The following is a 26,244-nucleotide window of genomic DNA, read 5'->3' as shown; positions in this document are numbered from 1 at the left end:
CATCACATTAACGTCATGAAAAAGAGTGAGAGAGAGAGAAAGGGTATTATGGGCTTCACATGTTTTAAACTCTTGGGTTTTGTGTTTTGAGGGCTCAGGTAATTATGAGTTTACTTTTTGGGGTTTTGAGAGCATTGAAAAAGTCTTGGGAGGAGGTGAAATACGTCTAAGAAAATTGGGGGCTAGAAACAATTTCCCCTTATTTATTTCAAGGTTTTTTTTTCTTTAAAACCTATATACCCCGGCGAAATTAGACACATTTGGGAGTTTTTCCGGTGAACTTTAGATATTTGCTAATTTAGTCTCGAATTCTACCATGATCAGCTTAAATACCCCGAGCTTTTAAGTTTTAGATTGGGCTAATTGCAAATAGACTCCTTGTAATAGCCCAAGTTGCAGATGAAAGGCTTGTTGTATTTGTACTAGGAGACGCAATAGAACTTCAATGGGTCTATTTTACTCCTCAGAGCCTTTTTTTTTAATGAGACTTCATTACGAGTCAGAGAAATTTATCAAACAGGTCTATTTGCACGAATAAAACTATATAGAATCTGTCTGCAATTTCGTGATACTATAAGAGGTATGTTTGCACTGAGGGGTGTTTTGAAGTTCAACAGCGATTTGAAAATTTATAGGTTATTATGGTTAATTATTATTTATTATTATTATTTTGCAAATGACTTGTCCATCCACGTTGGCATGCAAGTGAAGTATAGTGTGTTTTTTTTTCTTGAATGAAGCTATTGTTGAAAGTGAAAAGTGAAGATGATGCGACAAAATAAGATTATTTGTAAATACAATTAAATTTTATTTAATTTGGTTATTATTTTTGTTGCTTTCATATGACTTCACCCCTTATTTAGGGAAAGTCAAAATTACATTAAATTATACTGATAATTTTGTATTTTATAACTTTTATAATCACTTGCATGCAAACAAATACCTCAAATCTTAAAAGAACTTTAATTTCCCGCCTTCATCTTTCACTTGCATGCAAACAGACGCTCTCTAAAATCTTTTAGATTTTAAATAACGGAAGGTAGAAATTTTAGCCAAACATCTATGAGAAAATCTATGAATATATTGATAATATTTCTTAACGTAACCTATGGGAATACTTTATTCCGATGTGGAAGAAGTTGGGGTAAATGGGTAAAATTTTAGATATAGAGGGTGCATTCGCAAAATTTTGAATAGCCTGGGGATATATGTGTAAAGACAATCCTTATTGAACATGGGGTTTTGGATTTATTTGGAGAGTGGGGGGAGTGGAAGGAGGAGGAAGTGGGCGAGTGGTGGGAAGTAACCGGGCTTTTTTTTTTTTACTTTTCTTTTTTGAATTTTCTTTTTCATCATCATCTTTTTAGCTTTAAGATGTGCTTTTTTAAAGCTTTATGGTGGTTAATTAATTGTTTTACATTAGCTTTTTGAAGGGATATGTGTATTACCTTTTTAGGTTGCCAATAGGGAAGCTAGTCTACGGTGTTATGATGGCATTCAAGATACGATAGTATCAACAAAAATTTTGCGGAATGTTATCCGAAATAGATATTTTTTGTATTTTTTAAATTAAAAAAATGCTAGAGGCACACCACGAACCACACTCGCAGCCATACCCCTACACTCTTTATAGTGTTAGTGGACCATACATGATATTTTTTAAAAAATTTCATGCATGGCCCACTAGCACTATAAAGAGTGTAGGGGTATGGTTGAGAGTGTGGTTCATGATGTGCCTCTAGTGAGACTTTTTTTAAATGGCGGAAAAAGGTGAAATAGGTTAGAAAATCGGAAGGCTGCTACTGTCATTTCTATTTAATTTAACTTATTTATTCCTCTTCCCAAACAATTCTTGTGCTCTCTCCTCCACCCACTGGGATGAACCGGGAGGATTGGGAGGTTTCAATATGACGTCTTAGTTTTAATTTCCGGACTAAGCTATCCAAAAAAAAAAAAAAAAACAACTCTTCGTTCTCCTTCTCCTCCTTCGATCTTCCCCTCTTGTATCAGTTTAGAGTTAAAACCTTGTGGTTCTTAAGTTTTTAATTATCAAATCTTTTGCTATTTAAACCATGAATCCAAGCATAAAAGAAGTATGGTTCGATAGTAAACACTTTAAATCCCTTTTTCAAGAAAAGAATATTTTTTAAAAAATAGAAGAAATTACATCATATTTTCAAGTTTAGAAGAAATTACATCTACTTGAATATAAAGAGGAATTAAAACGAATTGAATAGAATACGAAGGTGTTTATATTTTAGTTTTTTTAATTTTTCTGAATCTGAATTCGAAATCCATTTATAGGGTTTTTCGAACATATATTCAAATACTTGATAGTTGATAAATATTCATGAATATTTATCGACTATTAAAATAAAGTATTTGATTTTCAAGTAGGATTTAATTTTATAATTGAAAACTATTTATTTATAATAATGATGATGTATATATATTTAATTTAAATATTTCATAAAAACCTGATTGAAGACTCATTTAAGCCCCTCAATATTAGTATATGGAACCTAATTTAAAAACTTAAGTGGGTTGGAAGTATACCATATCGCGTGTAATATTAATAATAATCTATAGGCAATCAATGTTTAAATAAATATCTGATCAGCAAATAAATCGAATAAATATCCAGTTAAATTCTTTCATTTATGAATTAGAACACTAAAAATTATTTGTTGTATTAAATAAACTACCGAATCGAATATAACTACATAGCATCTCAAACACTTAACAAACAATTTGTTAATTGTTTGAATATTCATTTCCACCCCCTACGTATAACTTCTGGAAAACTAAATCATATGGTTTTGACATGATCTATTTATGCATGAAATATCCATAAAATGTAAGGTTTAAGAATATTCATAAAAATAAACGGCTTATGATTTTTGGGCGGCTAAATACCCATATTGGTATTTTAATTCCACCTCATTTACCAAGAAGGTATTTTAATAAGACAAACCTGCTTTAAGGCATTTTAATTGATTCAACTTACCAACAAGGTCTTATTTCTCGTCGGCGACCAATTTTCCAGCGAGAGCTCGTCACGTGCGTGGCACGTGATGACTTAAACTGTTTTTTAGCTGCTGAGGTGGCACGGATTTTCTGACGTGGCAGTGTTTAAAGACGGGAATTAACCCTCTAAAAATTTCAATTCACCCAAAATAGGACAGATCCGTGCCACATCAGCAGCTAAAAAACAGTTTAAGTCATCACGTGCCACGCACGTGACGAGCTCTCGCTGGAAAACTGGTCGCCGACGAGAAAAATAGCTTTGTTGCGAGAGCTCGTCACGTGCGTGGCAGGTTGATGACTTAAACTGTTTTTTAGCTGCTGAGGTGGCACGGATTTTCTGACGTGGCAGTGTTTAAAGACGGGAATTAACCCTCTAAAAATTTCAATTCACCCAAAATAGGACAGATCCGTGCCACATCAGCAGCTAAAAAACAGTTTAAGTCATCACGTGCCACGCACGTGACGAGCTCTCGCTGGAAAACTGGTCGCCGACGAGAAAAATAGCTTTGTTGGTAAGTTGAATTAATTAAAATACTTTAAAGCATGTTTGTCTAATTAAAATACCTTCTTGGTAAATGGGGTGGAATGAAAATACCAATATGGGTATTTAGTCATTTTTGGGCATATATATATTCATAAATAAATAGTTTATGTTTATTTTTCAAGATAATTTATCTCTAATAAATTATATTTATGGAGATGCATGTTGGTTCGCGGGATTTTATGTTGCATGGAAGATGATCATCTATGCCCGTCACTTTTCGCTTTTAGTTTTAGAATTATAACTTCACATCAAATGGCTAAGAAATGAACAGTCTGTAATGGTCGTGAGTCCATTTACTTGCTTGTCTTGTAGAATATAAAATGTTGGTATATTCTTATTAAATTTTTGATAAGCTCGATAGTGACTTTAATTACAAGAAATCTAATTTCAAAAACATTCATTCTATATAAAAGGCTAAACGAGTGTGATTAATATAGAAAATACATACACTTTGGACCTTTACAATTATACTTGTGTCGGCCACACTCCTGAAGTTGGGAGTGATGGTCTGTAAATTGTCCAACGGGGTTTTAGAGCATCTCCAACAGGTTCTCCATTTCTCACTTTTGGAGAATATAGTTAGGTTTTTGGTCCAACAGATTCCCCATCTCATTCCCTAAAATAGGGATGAAGGAGAAAAAATAAGGAAACTTTCCCAAATCTACAGCATTCTCCAAATTTTTGAAGGAAAAAATGGATTCTTCAAAATGGGGAAGCTGTTGGAGTTTATGTAAAAATAATTTGGAGAATATAACTTTTGCTTCACCATTTTAAAAAAAAATTTAGAGAAGCTGTTGGAGATGCTCTTATCTTTTATGTTATATGGCCGAGGATGCCAATCCTCGTCCTTTTTTTATAGGGGTCGAAAAAAAAAAATAGAAAATTTGCTAATTGAAGGACACAAAATTCTCCAACGCAATATAATTTTTCCAAATTGATCGAAGTTTCCTTTTTATAATAGATGATTTAATTAAATAGGATTCATACTAATCTTAAGGTTGAAAGAAATAATTAAATTAGATGCAACTTTAACCTAACTATTTCCATGCAATTCACTCTCAAACATATTTCTCATTTTTCTTATTTGATATTCATCATTCTTTATGGTTTGTTAACAATACGATCTATCAGGTGAAGAATCTGAATCCAAAGTTTTCTATTTTCCAGGTTTGAATTATGAAAAGATGGATTTTTTCGAAGTCCCCCAAATTCCTTCTCAATTTCTTCTGAAACCCATTTCGTCGTGATTTTAAAGGCAGTTTCATTTGTTTTCGAGTTTTTGATCAAAGCCTAAATCCAGTTTTCAACGAAATGCATTGTTTTCGTGAAGATATGAAGGACAAAAAGATTACTATCACAATATGAAAAGGGTCCACGCAATTATACGCCACAAATCTGTAAAATTACCACTCCAATCTTGCATGTTGGATCTTTCCGCCCCTCCAACTTAAAAATGTCAGTTTTTGAACTAGACAAAATGCAAAAATTTCTAATAATTTACAATAGATTTGTAACAATTTTTTGTTTAACAACTAATATTCTTGTGAGAGGGGTAGGAAAAATCGACCCGAGAGAATTTAGGAGCAATTTTACAAATAACAAGATTTAGAGGGCAATTTTACAAATATCTAAGATACGAGGGGTATATGTGCCAAAACCCCATTATAAACAGGCAAGCACGCTGAGCAGAACTCGACATACATTACATCAAAATGATAGAAGCATACTCAAAATTTCCCCCCTCAAACAATAAAAATTACCAAGCTAAACTAAGCAAATTGCATCATGAGCATGAACCCTAAACCTCAAGACTGTACAACAGTAGGTTACCCAGACAAGGAGGAAAAGGAAGCAATAACCTAATACATCAATGTTTATGGGCGAGAACTGAAGCTTCGGAACATCTTATGCGTCATCAGCTTCAGCAGCCTCAGCAGCAGCAATCTCAGAATCAAGTACCGACATGAACTGTTGGCTTATGGATTTTGCCACGGATATCATATCGAGGATGACACTGGGGTCTAAACCTGCACCGCCTCGTTTGGTCATGCCACAGATTTGTCCACGCCTGTTCACAGAGACCGAGACAGCTGAACTCATCTGAGACTCCTCTTCTGAAGTTGCATCCACTATGTAATGCCTACCAATCTGATAATATTATCATAAGTACGGATCAATCATGGTCTCGAATCATATATGCTCATTGAACATAGACTAAAATGTTGTTAATGGATTGTGAGTTCCATTATTATGATAGAAGGCAATAGAAGAGGTTGATTAAGCTGAAACTTTCCCCGATAGCCAGATGAGCAACTTTCTCAGGTTCTGGACACAAATATTATAGGTAAGTGATTATGGAATCCAGTGGGTTTACATAGACTCATTTAAAAAAAAAAGGAAAAAGGAAAAGGATCGATCTGACAAGTAAAAATCACTGCTCTCGGAGATGGATGGAAAATTCTTGAACTTTTATAGTTTCACCTTTCAATGGACATACAAATGAGGATTTCCATCAACAGCACACATATTGATTTGAACATATTGTATAATTGCTACTTTTTTCACACCATAAATGGTTTTATATTATATTTTAATTTTTCGTGGATTTAAATGTCCACAGAGAGATAATGAAGCTATGCTCTTTCTTTAAGCAAAGAGCGCAACACACACATGAGCATGCACAAACACAAGGCGACAACAATACTCATGTATTTGATGATGATCATTATAATAACAGCCTAATCTATTGCTTTTTTCATCAAGCTACTCACCTTAGTTAATGTTATGACAACAGGAATCCCAGACGTATCAAACTGAAGAAATTCTTCATCGCTTAGATCGACCTCTGGCTGGTCATCTTTTGCAGCTGCAAGATCAACACTAACTTTTGGAAGGCCTGTATTGCTCAATGCTGCCTAGCAGAGTAAAGAAATAATTATTAAGCGGCACAAGTCTTAGGACAATTAAGAAACAATGAATAGAGCTTTTAACAATTCCTACAAATAGCGCTTGTATTGAGCTCACTTTCTTTAGGTAGAAATATCACGCCTTCCCAAACCTAGTGAACTTTACATTTTGTAGCAAGTCAATAAGAAAGCGAAAAGGCACATAAATGTTACACTATTGGCTCTTCAGTTAGACAATCACTAGTTACCACATTTGACTAATCCTCCAATTAAAAAAAAGTAATGTAAATGCTCATCTAAACAAAATAACAAATGGAGTCACAATCATGATAAAAAAGTTTGTGACAGCTAAATAAGAACCTATCGCCAATTTCATGCTATGAAGATCATTATAACAGCACCTAAAAGAGGGGAAATTCGAGAAGAACCTGTTTGGAGTAAAAACCTCTACCTAAAAATCTAATTTACCAAACAAATGAGTTTTGCTTCTCAATCACTGTATATTTTAACAGTTATAAGCAAATTTATTTGACAAGAAAGACTATACAATTGCCACTTGAAAAGAGTTTATTCAGTTCAGGCATATAGTATTTTTGAATTATTCATCTACTAATTGTGTACCTTGATAGCAGCGGCAAGTGCATCCAGCAGATTACCATCTGAACTGACAACAAGCCCATCAATGTAGAGGTCCCAACAAACCTTACCCTCGACAATTACCAGAGATGAAAGATCAATTCCAGCCCCTGGCTTACATTGAAGAATCAGGATGAAATTAAGTACAAACCCACGAAAGGATAAAATCAATTATAAGCTCACAAAACAAAGGGTAAATAACACTAAATCCCCTTGAGGTTTGCAACTTTGACAAAAACTCCCCCTGAGGTTTAGAAAGTAACACTTTCTCCCCTTCCTTATTAGTTCTCAATCTAATAGGGTCACATGATATTTATGTGACCCCTTAATTATGTGACCCCTTAATGACCAAAATACCCTCTAGAGTTTTTTCAAAAAAATTTATCTCCATCATATTTCATCTTCTGGTTTTTTATAATCCATTTCGTAGTTGTCATAAAAAAACTATTGAGCACCTTTTGCTGATTCTACCCTTAAAATTTTCATCCAAGAAAACAAGACAAAATCTTTTATTTTTATACTTTATAGAGTTTAGAAGTTATAGGGTTCGAATTCCCTCAAATTATAAAAGAAAAAAAGGAAAAAACCTAACTCTGCAGTAAAAAAAAAATGGAGAAGGAAAATCATGGTAAAGGGTATTTTGGTCCTTAAGTAGTCACATGAGTATCATGTGATGTATTACATTAAGAATAAATAGAGAGGGGGACAAAGTGTCACTTTCTAAACCTTAGGGAGATTTGTTGTCAAAGTTGCAAACCTCAGGGGATTTAGTGTTATTTACCGCAAAACAAAAGGAAAATTATCAACAAATTTTGAAGAATATAGTTTATAGTCAATTTATGGAAAGGCTACATCAAGAAGACGTATGGAAGCCCATGAAAGTTTTAACAAATAGAGAAGGAACAAAAGTTAAAGTTAGTACAAGCTAAAGCACAGGGGAATAAGACCAAGTACAATAGAACTGAGCCGAGAAAAATTGAATATCTATGCATTGATCGTTAATGTACATCTTGTATGTTATTTTACCAATCAATCCCTGTTATCTGGGAAAGAGATTATGACTTCATAACCCAAAAGGAGGATCAGGTTCTCCCCTTAATGAGGTTCACCAATCTAACTCAAAAGGAGGGATCAGATTCTCTTGTCAAATATCTATATAAACCAAAGTTAAAAACTTAGTGGCTGCTGCACCACAATCAGATTGATAAACATCCGCAGCATGGTCTAGCAAGAATCTGTACCTGCTCCACTCTTACCACCTAACAAGCATCTCTGAAGTGCAAGTGAAAGCTCCGTAGACAACTCTTCACCGCCTCTGCCCTAATCAAAGAAGTGTGTTTAGAAAGAATTATGATGCGTTAATATCGTAAGTATTAGTTTCTATACAAATTAGAATATTGAACATGTAATATTTATATTAGTGAAAGATAAATTGTCTTTTTTGGAAAAAATTAGTCATTAGAAGCAACAGCTCTGACCATGACACCTGAAAAGAGAACTGAGAGAAGGAAAAAAAAAGCCCAGAATGAAGCAAGTTGATCTACACTTCCAAAAAGCCCAGAATGAAGCAAGTTGATCTACACTTCCATACAGTTCAATTTGTGAGGATTGGTAAAGAAAGACTTCCAATTTCTTGAAACCCCATTCACGCAATAGCAAGAAAGGTTTCATCATCCAAAAGAACCAAAAAAAAAAAGTGAAAATGAAGTAGTTACAATGATTAATCAAAAATTAATGTTTGGCTGTATCCTTTGTCTTTGGATCGTTGGGGGGACACTTTGCATCTAGTAGTGGTTACTTTGGGGGGAGGTTTGCCACTGTGTATGATGGATCCTTTTGAGATCTCCTGTGTCTCAGGGAAACATTGTATTCCTTCATTTTAGTTTATTTTACCCCCATATTTTCAATAATATTTATTTATTTATTATGTCTTTGCATCAGTAGTTTTCTGCTCTAGTATCTAAAAGAAAATGATACTCAAAAGAAAATCAGACATGTCCGTGTTTATGTATGTTTAAATGCCCAAGCCTAATGAGAGATGGAAGCAAAATATAACTTTTACGTTCCAACATTTTTGCCTCGTCCCTTTCCTTCACAAATTTGCTCGAAATTATTACGCATCCAGTCAACCACTACAACAACTTTCCTTAACTTTACAACTTTGCCATTTAAATAACTGGAGCATAACTTAGAACATTGAGATTTAAATAACTGGAGCACTACTTTGAGCAAGCTATAACCTATTCCTTGTCTCCTGCTTTATCCTAGTCCCCATGCACTCCCCCCCTTATTTTAGAAAGCACCGTCTTGATGGCTGGTGACCTACATTTGGCCAAGCGAACCCCTCTATTGCACTCATCCGCAATCACCGAATTCTTTCAAGTACGATTGTCATCAGCATCCAACAAATCTAACCATTCCATGGACATGGTTATTCATGAAAAGTATGCAAAAGTCAAAACTCTGTTACATGATAGCTTTTAACATTGTTTATTTCAGTTCTACACATCTAACGCGAAGTTTAAAAATGGCCATTCATCTCAACTAACAATCCACTATAAGTAACACGTTCATCTTTCAACAATGAGCTAAATGACAACCATTCTCCACATTAAATAATAGAGTCGTAAAATGATACGAAACAGACTAATGACTAATTCATCGCAACACCTCCAAAACTTTCCTAATTTCGATGGAATAACAAAGTAGATATCATCCAATTAACACTCGCGCACCTCAAAAATAGGAGCCGCTGTAGGACTGCAATCGACAAAAATAGCTGCTTTCCCTTTGTCGGGTTGAAGAGAGCTCGGCCTACCAAGTTCAGCCTGTAAGAAAGGGAGCATTAATGGGCTCAATTCCCATGCGTTATCCAGAAATATGAACATACGAGGGTATAATATAAAATTAAGAATGAATCTAGGGCCTAATACGAGGGAAAACTCTATTTTTAAGGGGTGTAATTAATTAAAGGAAAAAAAAACTTTTGAATGTATAAATTAGAAATAGGGTTAGAGTAAGTACCTTGACACTAGCGATAACATCAGTTGCTCCCAATTTGACTCGAGCCGAGCCATTTGCCTATTAAGAATTCATCAATACAATCAAATAAAGAAAGTAAAAAACTATCGATTTCGGTGAAGAAAAGGACCAAAGAATGATCCCCAACCTGAGGGATCACTCCAATTTCGACCGAAATCGGTCGAAAGTCCCGCCTTTGCCGGCCATCTGCTCGTAGATCCTGAGAAATCCCGCCCTGTATAAATTTCTTCTCTCCAATCGATAGTCCCACCATTTCCCCAAGCTAGGGTTTCGGCGGCGGGCCGGCGTAAAACCCGACAGCGCGGCGGGGGAAGAGAGAGAGAGAGAGAGAGGGAGCAGTGAGGGTCCAGATAAAAGTAGGGTTTTTATAGTAGTCTTATCGGGTTGGGCTACGATGAATGGATCCGGTTAGGCCCAAAAGCGTAATTAACGGGCCCTCATGGGGTTCGGGTTTTCTACTTCGCTCTGCGCGCGCGCGCAAATCAGTAAAGGAGGGAAAAATCAACACCCAACAACAAACGCAATACCTGACAGCTGCCCGCGGGGTCCACACAGTAATAAAAAACGTGGGTGGGGCCCTTTTAATGAAACCAGCCCGAAGCCATTACGAAAGATAGACTCGGTCCCAAATCAAACTTCATCAAAAAAAAAAAAAAAGTTTTTTAGTCATCTACCCCTAATCCACCATATTCGAAACACACCCGCCAAATCTACATATTTGCTGAAGGGCAATTTCGCAAAATCTCCAAAACTTTTCATCAGTTTGCCATTATGAAACTTTGTTTTTTTTTCCGGGCAAAACGCCATAGTTTTTCCTGCAAAATCCATCGGCTTTTCCCACCATGCCTCTCAGCTTTTTTCCCCCTTTCACACGGAAATACCAAAATAAGACCATTTGATTCTTGTTTTTCTTCTTCTTGTTTAGTGATTTCAAATCTCATGTATTCTCTATTAATCATGCTTCAGAAATTAGAAAGTTGTGAGAATTTAGGTTAGTTTTCAGAATGGTTTACTCGTTCAAACCGTTCAATTATAGAGATGTTTTTGTGGTTTCGACGTCATTACGCCAATCTCTACAGTTACAACTAATTATAGATAGGAGATTATGGTTCAAAATTTATAGACTTTGGTTGAATGTTTGATGAGAAAACTTAGAAAGTTTAGTTGGAAAAACAAAGTTCAAAGAGTTTTCTTTGTAGAAAACAATACAAAGTTTTTAGGGATTTTAAAAATTTACAAAAAACCCCTAATCTTTGGGGGTGTTGCGCAAAACTCTCCTAAACTTAGTAAAGTTACGTAACCCTCTGAACTATAGGTTGTCTCACAAAACCCCCCATGAACTCTAACTTATATCATATAATCCTGTCTGTAATTTGTAAATAACTAAAATATATTTGAGTAAAAAGTTCCAAACTTTATCACTTGACATTTAAAGACAACATACTCCTACCCTGAAAGTTTAGTTCTTTTCTTTCAAAAAAATTTTAGTTATTTGCAAATTACAGACGGAGGGTTAGGTGAGATGAGCTAAAGTTCAGTGGGGTTTTGTAAGACACACATTAGTTCAGGAGGTTTATGTGAAGTAAATAAAGTTTAGGAGGTTACGTGAAACAACCCTAAAGTTAAGGGGGAGTAAATTTACAAATATGATTGATATGGGGGTAAACAGCTAAAAAAATCCTAGAAAAACTAATCTTTTTTCTCGCGCACTACCTCAGCCCAGCCCACGAGTCCCTTGGAAAAAAAATAAATAAAAACAAAAACCGACTCTCTCTCTCTCTCGGATCCGAAATCGAAGCCAGAGAATAGAACCCAAAAAAAAAAAAAAAACCTCGAACCCGAAAACGGGGGGCAAAAAAAAAAAAAAAAAAAAATCCCAAATCGATACGAAACCCTAATCCTAACCCTAACCCTAACCCTAGCCCCGGCGGCCACTAACCACCCGCGGCGCGCGAGCGTCCCAGACCCTTAGCCCTAGGGCTTCTCCGATGAGAGGCGGACGAGTGACCGCAACGTCGACGACGACGGCAGCGATGCCGGCGGCCGTGGATCTTGCGCTCAGGCTCTCAAGGCTCTCGCCGAGAGATGCCCCTTCGACACCGAGGAGGCCGCCTCGAGACCCACGACGCTGCCTTTTGGCGTCGCGGCCAGGTACTCCGATGGCCGGAGGAAGTTCAAGAAGTCCTCGTCGTCCCATGCCGAGCAAGCTGTCGACGCTGCTCCGAAGGTTTCGAAGCAGTCAAAGGCGCCGAATTTGTGGGATTTGATGGAGGTTTACTTTCGCCCAATCACTGAAGCTGATATTGAGAGTCTGAGACCTAGAGGCTTGCTTGATTCCCTTGATTCTTGCTTTTCGATTCCGGTTCTTGATAGTTCTTTAGAATTGGAGAAGAAAGATGCTATATTTAGTGGGAGTGAAGTGGGGGTGAGTTCAGAGGTAGTAAAAGAAGAGGAGGAGGAGGAGAAACCTATGGAAATAGACAGTGTTGGGGGCTTAAGTACCGCTGAAACTAGTACATTGCCCATTCCAGAAGTAAAAGAAGAGGATGCGAATGAGGATGAAAGCTCGTCTATGAATTGGGTTTTGGGTTCGAAGCATAGAGCAATTCTCACTACACTGCGGCCTACAAAGAAGCGAAAACTACTGGGAAGTGATGCTGGCCTGGACCAGTTATTGATACTTCCGCACTCTGAGCAGGGTTCTGCTCGCTGTCATGTATGCTGTTTAGGGGAGAGTGGAGGAAAATCGAACAAAATTATTTCGTGTAGTTCATGTGGTGCTTTGGTTCATAAGAAGTGTTATGGGATTCTTGAAGCTGTTGTTGAGAAGTGGGTGTGTTCTTGGTGTAAGCATGTGGAGGAAACGTGGGATGATAAGAGAGGAAACGAAGGTTTGAGGCCTTGCATTCTCTGCCCGAAGGAAGGTGGTGCTCTGAAACCTGTTGGCGGGGATCTTAATAATGAAGGGAAAAAGAAGTTTGCACACTTGTTCTGCAGTCTATGGACACCTCATGTCTATGTGGAGGATACTAAGACGATGGAGCCAGTTGTGAATATTGTGGATGTTACGGAGATGAAGACAAAGATGGTTTGTAACGTGTGCAAGGTGAAACATGGTGTGTGTGTCCGGTGTAGCTCCGGTAAGTTTCTGTTGACTGCTCTCCTTTTGCCATACCATTAGAAAGATTAGAGGTCCATTGGCATGTTCATGATTTTATACTTCTTTTGTAAGGCATGTTCATGATTTTATACTTCTTTTGTAAGATATAATCCTTAAGTTCAAGGTCAAATTCTTTTTATGTACACGGCGTTGTTTTAATGCTTGATGTTTAAAACCAAGTCTGTCATTGTGATTTTCACGCTCTACCAAGAAACTTGAAGGAATATCCTAGTTTGTAAGTGACAGTGTGGTAGTGTCTTGTTACTAGAGGACATTGTCATCATCAAGGAAATGTAGGTACATTCATCTTGATGTGTTGCAGCACGCAAATTTTTGTTAAAATTTGCTGCCACCAATGCATTATACCTTTGGTTTTGAATCTTTTGATGCTACAATGTTTTTATACTTTCTTTTGTAAGATATAATCCTTAAGTTCAAGGTCAAATCCCTTTTTTATGTGCTAGGCGTTGTTTTAGTGCTTGATGCTTAAAACCAAGTCTGTCATTGTGATTTTTATGCTCTACCAACAAGCTTGAAGAAAATCTTCACCCCAATCTTCAGGTTGTCATATTTCTGTTTTCAACCTTAAGCACATTGCCTAGAGTTTGGATGCCGTTCATGAATCAATGTTCCGTTCATGAACTCCCGTGACATGTTTGCTCTTCAGTTTTCTACTTCATTTTTAGCCATTTATGAAATCATGTGACTGTTGAGATTTTGGCCATTAAATACCCAAAAAGAATTTCTACTGGATCAAAATATCTAGTTTGTGAGTGACAGCGTGATAGTGTCTTGTCACAAGAGGACATTGTCATCATCAAGGAAATGCAAGTACGTTCATCTTGAGGTGTTACTGCACGCAATGTTTTGTTAAAATTTGCTGCCAACATTCGTTATATGTCTGGTTTTGTTGCTACAATCTGTTGAAGGTTACCTGCTTTTTCCTGCATGTGAATAGCATGTGAAATCTATCCATTTGTATGGATGTCATTTAAGGCTTGATTTTTACTTTTCAACTGTCATATTGGCTTTCCAGACAGGACATTATGCTTCACACTTTTCATTTTTCCTGTGGTACTGTATATAATGTGGGCTTATGACTTAAAATATGTAATGATGCTTTTTTTGGTTCATTATTGCTTTTGACTGTGACAGTGAGATGGATATTTTAATTGTACAGTGCTATGAGATTAAATTTTGTTCCTTTCCACTTACAACTCAAATGCAACAACTTGATGCAGCATTTTTGTGTTATCTGTATCCCCTTCTGTTGAGTGCTAGTATCTTATTTTTTGTTTCATCTTAACAATGCACTATATGTAGGCATCTATGTATATAAATAGTATATGCGTCTGTATCAGTGGCAACATAGCTCTTTTTTTCCGAGAACAAACTAAAAGTTTGTTTTCATATAGATGTTCCATGTTGTTCATCTTGATGTATGTCATTAGACACTTGTGAAATGACCTCTTTCTTCTGTATTAAAATGCCATTCATTTGGTACCATTCAGCAAACTATTAGAGCTCCTGAAAAACACAATTCTTTTCACAAATTTCATGATGTGCAGATCACAATTCACATCATGGACCACCCTTAGAGATCTACCACGTTGTTGTTTGATAGACAAACCAATAATTAGTTTGTTCTAGGAAACTATAAAAGTCTACATACGTAGGTCTTATATACGTATGTAAGTCTTGTATATATATTTTGTATGTATATTGATGTATTGCTGCATTCAAGCTATAACTTTTGGTGTTCTTGTATAATTGTATTTGTTTTTTTGCTTCATGAAATATATGCATATGAGCTGCAGATTTTGATGGTTCTAGGTTGTAGATACCTTCCTTCTTCAAGTTATTGAATAGTTTCCTCTCTTGAATCCCCATATATCCGTTAGGTGAAATCACATGTTTCTGGGTTATGCTTCAGGAACATGCAGGACAGCTTTTCATCCTTATTGTGCAAGGGAGGCAAGACATCTAATGGAGATTTGGGGGAAGTTTGGATGCGATAATGTTAGTATTTATGGTTTTTTGGTTTTCACCTGTAGATATTTGGTCCATTTTTTAGTTTATTCTAGTTAAAAGTGCTGATAAATGATTGTCTTGACAAACTGTGTAGGTTGAGTTGCGGGCTTTTTGTTCAAAGCACTCAACTTCTCAGGATGTTGACAGTGTCCTGCGCACTAGAAACGTTACCCGGACCGCTGGGGATGATTTCTTGGGTGCAAAGCCTCCATCTGCAACTGTGCTCCCCAACAAGCCACTTAAGTTAAGACTCAGTTGCAAAGTTAAAGAGGAAAACGTGACACAAGCTGAAGTGGCAAGTTCAATTTCTAGTGAAGTCATTAAGAATGAGGCAACCACTGAAGAAGATGGTTCATCTATGAACCTGAGCGCAGAAAATGGTGATATGCAGTCAAGCAAGAACATAGATTTTGAAGTTAATGAGGCTGAGAACAGTTTGTCAGATAGTCCTACTCTTATCCCATTTGTTAAAAAGGTGTTTAGGGCTTTATTTCTTTTGCGAACATATATTGGGCTGTTTCATAAACATGCAGACTTATATTTAAAATTTTCTCCATTATTTAGCTAATTGCTCAAGGCGAATATGTTGTTGGTGACATTGCATCGGCAATAGGCATCTCTCCTGACTCCTTGGAAACAGCTCTCATGGTATTCCCAACTTTTTTCTGTTCTTTACTCACTTGAAATCCATATTTCTCTTTTAGCTTATCTAAGTTTCATTGGCAGGGCGAAATCTCATCCTTCCCTTCTGATTTGAGACCGAAAATAGCCAAATGGTTTCAAGGGAATGCATATGTGTCTGCTGGTATTAGACATCTGAAGTTTTGGAATGGCTCCGCAATATCATCAGGTAGTTTAGCAGCAAGAGTCGATTGCCCAAAAGTTGCCAATGCATCAGGTTTAGATACTCCAGACAATATTATAGTCCCAGATCCTGAGAATGCTGATGCCCACTCTGTTAAGTCTATGTTATCACATAAAAGAGCAAAGAACAGCAATGGGGTATTAAAGAAGGATAAGTTGGTAGTTACATCTGAAGAAAAAATTCAACCAGATTCTAATGAAGAACTAGTAGATGAGATTGGTCAAGATACGGTTGTTCACACGAATGATGGTGCAAAAGATCCTGCAGGCAATATATCCCCAATTGTTGATCAAAGTCAATGTAAAGATCAGGACCGACTAAAAACGGTAATGCACTTTTTCCTTTATTCCATGCATTTATTATCTCCAATGACTATGTGTGTTCGTGTGGACGTGTTTGACAATTATAGGTATAACTATACAACCTAACAGAGTCATTCTATAATCTTACTTGATATGTCTTACTGTAAATAGCTGTCTGGGGATGGTATCATTAGATATGTTGCACATTTTGTTGGCTTTATATTCTTTCCTTTAGAATTTTGACTTAAAAGTTTTCTTGTTTATTTTTCTAATTATTTTCTTTCTTATAGTTTTCTAATTTACCTTTCCCTTTTCAGCATTTATAAATCTTTGAATGGCTTGAGTAGATATTGCATAAACTCTTAATGGGACGTAAGACCACCTTACTTGACTTGTAATAGTGCACAACTCCTGCACCTTAACTTTTGATGGATATTGGATAAACTCTTTGATGTGCAATTGCACCGTGTTTTTATCTGATGGATCTTTTTTCTCTTACTTCCCTTCTTTTCCTTTTATCATTTTTGCCACCACCACCACCACCACCATCTTGTTATTGAGATTGGAGGTTTCTTTTCCAAGTCAACCAGGAAATCCGTAATGGATCAGTTCCTTGTCAAGAGTAAAAGAATGAAAAGATATATAAAAATATCTTTCCAGGAAGCACCTTATGCAGAGTTAATTGCAGTTTAGCCTTCAGCCTTGAGGTCTTTAGTCCAGTAACAAGATGAGCTTGTTGTCATAGCCAATACACTATTCCCGATCAACCTTAACTACAAGTAGACTTCTTTTATGTACCTAATCTGGTATGTCTTTTGAATTGTTAGTGATAATGGTGCTGGTTATTTTAATACTTGCATATAAATTTAATTTGATTGGTCTTGCCTTGTCCTTGTCGACCTTACTCCATGGTTAGAGCTTGACACCAATAATCAACTAAAATCTTATTGCCACCCCATGTCACATTAATACATAAAACTACACCGAACGTGGCAGCTTCCTTATAACACCTTTGATAATCAGTGCAAGAATAGGCCATATGCTCCTAGTCCAACTCATTACCATAGTAGATTTTCAGTCAAGAGCTCATTACCATCATACCTGTGCATAGATCTGAATCTTGGTAAGTTCAAATGCCAATTAATTGTTGTGGTCAGATTCTTATGGGTTAAACAAATAGTTATTGTCATTTGTGGCTCTTTTTCTTGTTATTTAAGTTGTAGCCGTTTTGATTTCAATATCCTTTTCTTTTTGTGTACACATACATATGTATATATGAATATATACGCACTATATGCATGTATTTACATGTATACATATACACATACATACATATATGTGTATATACATGTATATTTATACTTATATACATACATATGTACACACACACATACATATATACATAATTTTTGATGAATATTGGGTAAACTCTTTGACGTGCAAATTGCACTGTGCTTATATGTACACACACACACACAACACACACACACACACACACACACACACACACACACACACACACACACACACACACAACACACACAGATATATATAATATATATATATAATTATATATATATATATATTATATATATATATATATATATTATATATATATATATATATATAATATATTACTTATGTAGATATGTGCATATGTATATTATATATATTTATATAAATATATATACGTAAGCTACCAAGAGATGGCCATGTGGGAAGACCCCCCTTGTCATATCAAAAGGTGTGGACCTCACCACTCTTATCGCTTGGTAGCTCATTTAGTAAAATGAGCTGCCGCCTCATACCCATCCCCCCCCCCCCCCCCCCCGCGCGTCCACACATATCCTATTCTGCCCATCCATGTGGTCTGACGAGGCCCTCTCCCTTGTTCTGTTAGTTGATTATCTAAGTGTACCTTATTTTGTAGAGTTTGACATCAGGTTGACCATCAATCCTGATAATCTAGTTAATCCTTTGATGATTTCTTTTCCTGAATGTTTCCGTAACTGCCACCAAGTCCTTTTTCTGGGACATTAACTTTTGGATGATGCTAATGATTGTGATGTTGCTTTTCCATTTGTTCCAATATCTCTCATGGAACATCCACAACCACATTGTGCTTCTAGACTCCCCTATTCTTTTTTCTCGTCATAAAGATTCTTTCCAGAAGGCTTATGCCTTTCTTATTTGTCTTCTGTCAACTGCAGGTCAACTATTGTTTTGTATTTGGCATGGAAATCATCTTTCTGACATTTCATTTCGGTTTTCTCACAAGCTCGAATCATCTCGCAAGAGTGTAATTTGAAGAAAAAAATTCTACTTTTTTTGGGATATATTATTTTCTTGGTTCAGTCTTGTGTTACATCTTTTAAAGGATTATGATCTGTTATGATATATGGATTTGATTAGTAATACCATATGATGATAATTGGGTTGTCCTTTAGTCTCTACTGAATCATATCTGGATACTTAATTTCAATTTTTTTATTAGTTACTTTCATGTTACTACACTTGACTATTTTTGGCATTGAATATTGAATTATTTCTTTTAGGATGTGGATGGAGATTTATTTAATTATTCAATTTGATTTTATCAGTTGATTGAAGATGCTTGTTCATTGCCAAGTTCAGGCCCTTTGGTTCTACCTCCTGAAGTAGAAGGTATGCCTTACGAAATCTGTTTGCTTAGCTGTTATACGTACATTCACATCACCACATGCTTTCACATGATCTGCTGGTTCTATGTGATTCTACATCATGATCCAGTATGTTCTTTATGTACCCCTCTAGTTTAGACTATTATTTTTCTTCTTTTGATTGACCTTTATGTCTTATGACCTACAGAAGAGCATGAGGATAAAATACGTGGTTATGTTTCATATCTTCTTATCAGAAGATACATGGCATTTATCAATCAATAAGTCCCTTACCTTGCTGCAAGCCTCACAGTATTAGCTGATACGGACACATCCGTTTATTTCATTGGGTTTTAATTATGCATATTATATCCCAACCAAAACCATCGGATATCATTGATAACTGTCGACAAATACTATGGGATGAGATCTGAGATTTGAGTTCCAGAGTTGACTTGATAATTATATTGGGAAAAGACTAAAGGAACATCAATGGACAGAAAGCTTGTGAATAAATCTGAGTGAATATTTTAACAATCCCATTTTCTGATGTTATAATTATCTTTGAACTCTGTGGTGAATAATGTGAATACCATTGTCATGTAAGCTATCGGCGCTTTTTTGATAGTTTGCGGTCTGATTTGTTGGTTCACTGGATTACAGAGCTTCAAATTCTTCTCCATTGACACATGTACATACCATGATATAGTTAGGGGTCGTGTATTATGATATTATCATATGTGATGATTTAAGAACTCAAATACTCCCATGACATGGAAAAGGCATTTACATGTAGTGTCACATGATCATAAGCAGGTATTCAAGCCATTAGATATTCTGACAAAGCATTGAAGAGTATTGCCGCAGATAAGTATGCTGAATTAGTAACTCAGGTCTCAGATATTATGCAACTATTACTCTTGCCCTTTGTTTGGATTCACCAAATTTAAAAGACTTGTCACAAGTTCTTCCTGTGGAGTGGCCGAGCTTCTGGTAATGGTTATTTGGCGGTAGTAGCATTTCGTCCAACACCAAAAAGTAAACAAGAATGAGCCAATTTCTTACCAAGAATTTTTTTTGGGAAAAACCTCTTCTGAATCAGATATTTTTCTTTCACTGAGTGGTTGCCTGTAGAACAATTATACATTCTAGTCGGCTATTAAAACTGACTGAGGATTTAAAAAAACCCATGGATTTTTTTTCCTTTGGGACCAGCTGGGTTTTCTGAGTCCTTCGGAAGAAGTCAACCATTTAAATTTCACGTGTTGTTTTTATTTGATTCAAATAATTCATATTTTTAACATGTTTTTGACAGGAAATTTGGCAACAGTGGAAAAGAATGAGTTGTCTGAGACACAACATAAGCCTGAGTGTGCAACCGAAAGTGTGTTATCTGAGAAACTGGATGAAGATCAAGCCAATGAGATTGATGTCCCTCAAGATGGTGCTGTAAAGAAAATTAGGTGGGTTTACCAGCATTCAGTGCTGATGTAGTGCTGATGTAATGTTTCTTACTACCAATCTCGAGTCTTTCGAGACAGTTGCCTTTATGAACAGTATAATGTTTTTGCAATCACCTGTCTTCTGTAGATTGCGGTATTCATGATAGCCTAATTGCATTCCTTAGCACTTGCAATATTCTTTGATGCAGAATTGATGGATCCTGCTCTAGTTATATTCACCCATACATCCAGGAAAGGTTGATGGAAGTACAGAAGAGTGTGCTTCCTGAGCTTGAAAGGAGAGAGTATAAATTAAATGGTAATATTATACTGAAGCTCTGCATGGTTCTGATCTTTATATAGGATATGTCTCTGTTACATTGGTCTTTGATCTGCAGGTCAGGTTAAGGACAGAATTTTATCTTCCAATGCAAGCGATTCATGTAATCAGGACCTCTTGTCTCCTGTTTGCAAACATGTGGACCATGTACCGGATCATGGACAGTTCGATCATTTGGCTCAAGTAAATAAAATTGGGATGTTGGAATTATCTCCAGAAGATGAAGTTGAAGGGGAAATGCTATACTTGCAGAACAAGCTACTCGATAGTGCTTCTGCAATCAAGCATGGTTTTGGTGAGAAAATGCAACCTTGTTTCAAGACCTTTGTTTAAGTTTATATGTTCATTAGTTTTCCAGTAATAGACCTTCCTTCAATATTGAGTGGTTATTCTGATATTGTTATGCAGATGATCTATTAGGAAGGGTAGTACAACAACTTCCACATGAGCTAGAGGTATTGAAGAAACATCGGTGGGACATGGTACTTGTCAATCAGTTCCTCCGTGATGTTAAGGAATTGAAGAAACGTGGAAGGAAAGAGCGAAGGCACCAAGAAGCTCAGGCCGTTCTTGCTGCAGCTGCAGCTGTTGCTGCTTCTTCTTCTAGGAATCCTCTACCAAGAAAAGATGGAAGTGATGAGATAGGCTTTCTTCCTCAGGTTTTATACTCCCTCTCTCTACACACACACACACACACACACACACATAATGCAATGAACTTGAAGAAATGATGATGGGACCTTTGTCTGGGATGAAATTGAATAAAAAGTGACGCACTTATTCTTTTTGGGTGGGTGAGTGGGCAGGGTGTTTGGGTTGGTTTTTGTGTGTGTGTATTGGGTGCTTTTTTTGGTTTTTTTTTTGGTGGTGGGGGGGGCGGCAGTTTGTGGTTGGAAACTTGGATATGTGTGCGTGCATGTGGTTTGTTTCAGTTGTTTGCTTTGATGTTTGCCAACACATGTTACCTCTTTTCGCATGAGCTGATAATGTCTATATATTTATTCTTTGTATTATATGCAGAGCCCTCAGAATGTTAGTGGTCTTCCTGGGAGATCTGGACAGCCTCTTCCGCGTTCACGATTGAAGGAGGCCACAAGGTCTGCTATCATTAAAGTTTCACCAGATAAACATTCTGGCGGTCTCCAATCTCCAGAATTTCCAAAAGACAATGCACTGTCTTGTGACATCTGTAGACGACCTGAAACGTTGTTGAACCGGATCTTTGTGTGTTCCAGCTGCAAGGTTTGTGAATGTGTTCCTGCATGTCTTTTTGTTATTTCTCATCTGAAACTATTATTGACAGAACTTGTTGGCAGGTTGCAGTTCACTTGGACTGTTATCGTAAGTTTAAAGATCCAGTTGGCCCCTGGAAATGTGAGTTGTGTGAAGAGATGCTGCACTCTGGAAGCCCCAGAAATCAAACAGTTGAAAATAGAGATAGGTCGTGTTTGGTAATTGAGTGTGGTTTGTGCGGTGGTGGTTATGGTGCTTTCCGTAAGGCAACAAATGGGCAATGGGTTCATGCCTTCTGTGCTGAGGTACCAAAATACATCCATCCTTTTCTTTGAAATGTTTGTTGTTTTTTGTCTGCATGGAGTTAATACAGCTCTTCTATTTCCAGTGGATGTTGGAATCAACTTTCAGGAGGGGACAGCAAAATCTTGTAGATGGAATGGTACTGTATTCGCTCATTGACTTATGTTTTAGATTATCTATTTGTTGTAGTATATTCTGCTTACGATTGACTCATCGTTTAACTTGTGGTTCAGGATGTCATTTCCAAAGCAACAGACGTGCTTACCTGCTCTATCTGCCAGCAGAAATTTGGAATTTGCTCGAAGGTTTGATCTGTTGACTGTCGTATTATGCCTCTCCTTGTGACAACATGAAGCAAGTGCAAATTGACTGAACATCTTTTGTTCTGTACTCACTGATTTTTTTTTTCTTTTCTTTCAGTGCAGCTATGGACACTGTCAAGTCACTTTCCACCCTTCTTGTGCTAGAGCTGCTGGCTTCTACATGAATGTGAAGGCTGTTGGTGGCAGGCTTCACCACAAGGCCTATTGTGAAAAGCATAGTGTCGAACAGAGACAGAAGGTCAAATATTCTTTGATCTCACATTTCTCTTTCATCTTTTGTCTAAACTCTACCAGACTACAAAGGATATTCTTCATTCGAATAAACATGAGTTTCTATTTGTCATGGAGATATTCTCATATTGTTGAATGAAGTGTTATTTTATTTGGGGTTCATAAAATTCATATAATGTATACTGTTCATTTGGGCTTATTCTTTCCTTGAAAATCCACAGGCTGATACTCAACATGGAGCTGAGGAGCTGAAGGGTATTAAACAAATTCGGGTATGTGTAAATATATTGCAAAATACTCATATAATGAAAGAGAATAATCAATTTCATTCTTGTTAGCAAAATTTACGGGAGACAGTTCTCAATTTCCTTCTTGTTTGAGAACCTCATATTTGTTTTGAGTAACAGAAATGCTGGAGTTGCCTGTCTTACATTATTATTATTTTTTGCAGTTTGAACTAGAGAAAGTGCGTATACTTTGTGAGCGAATCGTCAAAAGGGAAAAAATAAAGGTAGGTTTGTTCAAGTAGTTTGAGTAGTCAAAATTTATGGGTGAATTTGTTACATGCAATCCATTTCATTTTTGTAAGATTTGTATCTACAAAATATTTTCCTTAACACATTTGTTTATTCTAGAACCTTTTTGTAGAAAGCGAAATGTTTTGTTTATTATTATCTCTGGATAATCATGTAACTCCGTTTCAAGCAATAGATTCCCCCGTTAGTTAGCCAGAATGAAGCTGCTGGCATTAGATTTTCTGGTGGTTTTTAAACTTCAACAATCTTCCTAAGTATCCTTACCTTAGGCATCGAACCTCCCTGACAAACTATATTCCCTTTACTGTCAAATGTATCAAATTGATGGGGTTAATCTCTCCCTATCAAAATAAATGAGCTACTCTTTCTACATGAACTTGTGGCAGTGTTCTTGATTTCCACTGTAAGTTTCAGTCTAAGGGCATTAAAAAGATGAACAGCTCCTGTAATCACCTACACAGATATTTGTGAATCTGGTTTAAAGTATGAATACATGTGTTCTGACTTGTTTTTTTTAACCAGAGAGAGTTGGTTCTCTGTTCCCATGACATACTCGCTTCAAGAAGGGATTATGTTGCTTATTCTGCACTGATGAGGAGCTCCTTGTGTCCCCCTGGAATCAGCTCAGAGTCAGCGACCACTTCCATTGACAACAGATCATACAGTGGAATAATCCAAAGGTCTGAGGATGTTACTGTTGACAGTACAATTTCTGGAAAACGCATTAAGCGTTCATTGGATGTGGACAGGAAGACTGATGAGAGCTCCACATCTCGGCCATCATTTAAGCGGAAGGCCCCTGATAGGACATCATATTCTGGCAAGCAACTTCCACATAGAACACAATCAGTTTCTTTTCGGAACTCAACAGATGATGGAGAAAAGAGATTCAAGGCAAAGAAGGTAGCATGATTTTCTTGTTTTATTTACAAAGCATTATAATGTAGACAGAAATAGCACCACACATCATAACATTGTTTCAGTGACATCTAGGATTTACATGCTTACAATGACAGCTGGGAGCTTGAGCATATTTCTTGTAGCCAAATGTTTTTCTCTGGTTATTCTTTGCATATCAAATCAGTCATGAAGCTATCAAAATATATTTAGATTTCAGGATTATTTCAAAAGTTTTATCACTTAGATTTGGATCAATAATTGATCATATGCTTGTTGCTATCGAAGAATCAAAGATATAAGGAATAAAGGAGTAACAAAGAATGAAATATATACTGGAGTTCTTTGTTATTGCTTTTCTCCTTATTTAATTCAGTATTAATTAATAATAATTTGTGAAGGGTAATTCTTCTGTGTAGAAGAATAGAAGTATTTAGTTTAGCAAATTTATCCATTTGCCAAGTCATTCGCGATGATAGCTCAGCTTATTCTTTATTTATATTTTATTTATTCATTATTATTTTTCTTTGCTGCTTGTGCAGCAAGCAGAAACTTTTCACAAAGAGATAGTGATGACCTCACTCCAAGCATCAATGCAGAACCAACGACTTCCTAAAGGTTTTGTCTATGTTCCAGTTGGTTGTCTGTCTAAAGAGAAACCAGTAGTTGATGATCCAGAGTCTCATGAACCTGAAGAGCCTGGTGGGTAGAGTCGAGGAAAATGTACATGTTGGTGTATTTTTTCTTAGTGGTGGATGGAGCCATGGAGATCGAGGTTGTTGTCCCTCTTTCGTAAGTTATAAAGACAAGTGCTCACCTGTAAATAGTTCACCAAGGAAGATGAGCAAAGGGATAAGGGGATTGAATTGGGTTTGGCAATGTAATCTTTGATGCTGATAATTCAATCGTTGTTCGCAAAGTTTTGGTATCATCTTTATATATATGTGAGAGCAATTGTACAGAGGGTGAGTTAGATTTAATTGATATGTGATGGAGGGCATGTTTGGTTCTGAATCTTCTCGGCAGCCCTGCTGAGGGTTGAAAAGGTAAATTTGGATCTTGTAACATTATACAAAAAGATATAGGTTTCTCTTAGTTACTTGTACATTCTTACCATGCCTTCTGTGAATACTTAGTAATTAACCTGAATCCTACAGTTTCTGTATTTTCTCAGATGTGTGGTGCTGAGCCTTAAGGAGCCTTGGATGTTTACCTTTCTGTCTTATATAACTATTTGGTCGCTTTTTTATTATTATTATGATTTTCTATATATTTCTAGTCTCTCTCTTCCTCATTCGGAGAATAGAGTCTACTCATAGCAAAACGTTGTATATTATTTGCCGCTACATTTCTGACTGTGGAATGCAGAGGTACTTCTGTTATTTTTGTCGAGGTTTAAAGGCTGCTATATTTGTGATTGTGGAATGCAGAGGTACTTCTGTTATTTTTGTCGAGGTTCCAAGGCTTTGAAATACGATGGTGAGTCGCGAGAATATACTTTTTGGAAGCTTTTTCTCTCTTTACATGTGTTTTGAGTCGCGAGAATATACTTTATGGAAGCTTTTTCTCTCTTTACATGTGTTTCTGACGATGTGTTTTATTTCTTCTTGCAGAGTATAATTGGATGTATTGTTTGATGAGGGCGGGCTTGAAGATATTTTTCTAGTATGGCTTAGTCACTACCTTATCAATTTGGTGTACTCTTTTTTGTTTTGGTTTCATTGGGTGTAAATTTGGGACGGGAGGAGGTAAGAGGAATTTGCTTCTGTTTGTTTTGGTTTACGGTA

At 36.5% G+C, this 26,244-nt stretch overlaps 2 protein-coding genes across 5 annotated transcripts; one reads left to right on the top strand and one right to left on the bottom strand.

The window, feature by feature from the left end:
• On the bottom strand, window positions 5,159-10,497 carry LOC109849401 (exosome complex component RRP42). 2 transcript variants are annotated; one of them, XM_020419226.1, is made up of 7 exons: window positions 10,283-10,497; window positions 10,138-10,194; window positions 9,849-9,941; window positions 8,355-8,433; window positions 7,099-7,223; window positions 6,343-6,486; window positions 5,159-5,719 (listed from the first exon to the last, which is right to left on the bottom strand). In XM_020419226.1, exons 1-7 carry the CDS (start codon window positions 10,406-10,408, stop codon window positions 5,477-5,479), a joined length of 867 nt encoding a protein of 288 aa, XP_020274815.1. In that variant the 5' UTR covers window positions 10,409-10,497; the 3' UTR covers window positions 5,159-5,476. The 2 variants fall into 2 exon arrangements, with proteins under 2 accessions (XP_020274815.1, XP_020274816.1); XM_020419227.1 differs by having other exon boundaries at window positions 8,355-8,428; window positions 10,283-10,404.
• Window positions 11,968-25,556, top strand: LOC109849974. 3 transcript variants are annotated; one of them, XM_020419871.1, is made up of 20 exons: window positions 11,981-13,295; window positions 15,249-15,334; window positions 15,441-15,821; window positions 15,911-15,994; window positions 16,073-16,537; window positions 19,114-19,177; window positions 20,468-20,615; window positions 20,804-20,913; window positions 20,993-21,229; window positions 21,343-21,593; window positions 21,955-22,176; window positions 22,251-22,472; window positions 22,556-22,609; window positions 22,704-22,775; window positions 22,891-23,031; window positions 23,246-23,296; window positions 23,476-23,535; window positions 24,083-24,240; window positions 24,310-24,463; window positions 25,000-25,556. In XM_020419871.1, exons 1-20 carry the CDS (start codon window positions 12,422-12,424, stop codon window positions 25,165-25,167), a joined length of 4,002 nt encoding a protein of 1,333 aa, XP_020275460.1. In that variant the 5' UTR covers window positions 11,981-12,421; the 3' UTR covers window positions 25,168-25,556. The 3 variants fall into 3 exon arrangements, 2 of the variants coding, with proteins under 2 accessions (XP_020275460.1, XP_020275459.1); XM_020419870.1 differs by having other exon boundaries at window positions 11,982-13,295; window positions 24,083-24,463; XR_002249290.1 differs by lacking the exons at window positions 23,476-23,535; window positions 24,083-24,240; window positions 24,310-24,463; window positions 25,000-25,556 and having other exon boundaries at window positions 11,968-13,295; window positions 22,896-23,031.

Source organism: Asparagus officinalis, chromosome 7 (assembly GCF_001876935.1).
Source record: "Asparagus officinalis chromosome 7, Aspof.V1, whole genome shotgun sequence".
Lineage (NCBI taxonomy): Eukaryota > Viridiplantae > Streptophyta > Magnoliopsida > Asparagales > Asparagaceae > Asparagus > Asparagus officinalis.
The sequence above is the reverse complement of the archived record's forward strand: the minus strand, read 5'-3'. Positions and strand labels throughout refer to the sequence as shown.

Bases quoted from the DNA above. Each gene is read 5' to 3' on its own strand.
- LOC109849974 (XM_020419870.1), top strand. From the start codon at position 12,422: ATGGAGGTTTACTTTCGCCCAATCACTGAAGCTGATATTGAGAGTCTG. The intron at 20,616-20,803 runs GTGGGTTTACCA...TCTTTGATGCAG, and splicing joins GGTGCTGTAAAGAAAATTAG to AATTGATGGATCCTGCTCTA. The intron at 22,177-22,250 runs GTTTGTGAATGT...ACTTGTTGGCAG, and splicing joins TTGTGTGTTCCAGCTGCAAG to GTTGCAGTTCACTTGGACTG.
- LOC109849401 (XM_020419226.1), bottom strand. From the start codon at position 10,408: ATGGTGGGACTATCGATTGGAGAGAAGAAATTTATACAGGGCGGGATT. The intron at 9,942-10,137 runs GTACTTACTCTA...CCTTTCTTACAG, and splicing joins ATGTTATCGCTAGTGTCAAG to GCTGAACTTGGTAGGCCGAG. The intron at 6,487-7,098 runs GTACACAATTAG...TTACTCTGCTAG, and splicing joins CACTTGCCGCTGCTATCAAG to GCAGCATTGAGCAATACAGG.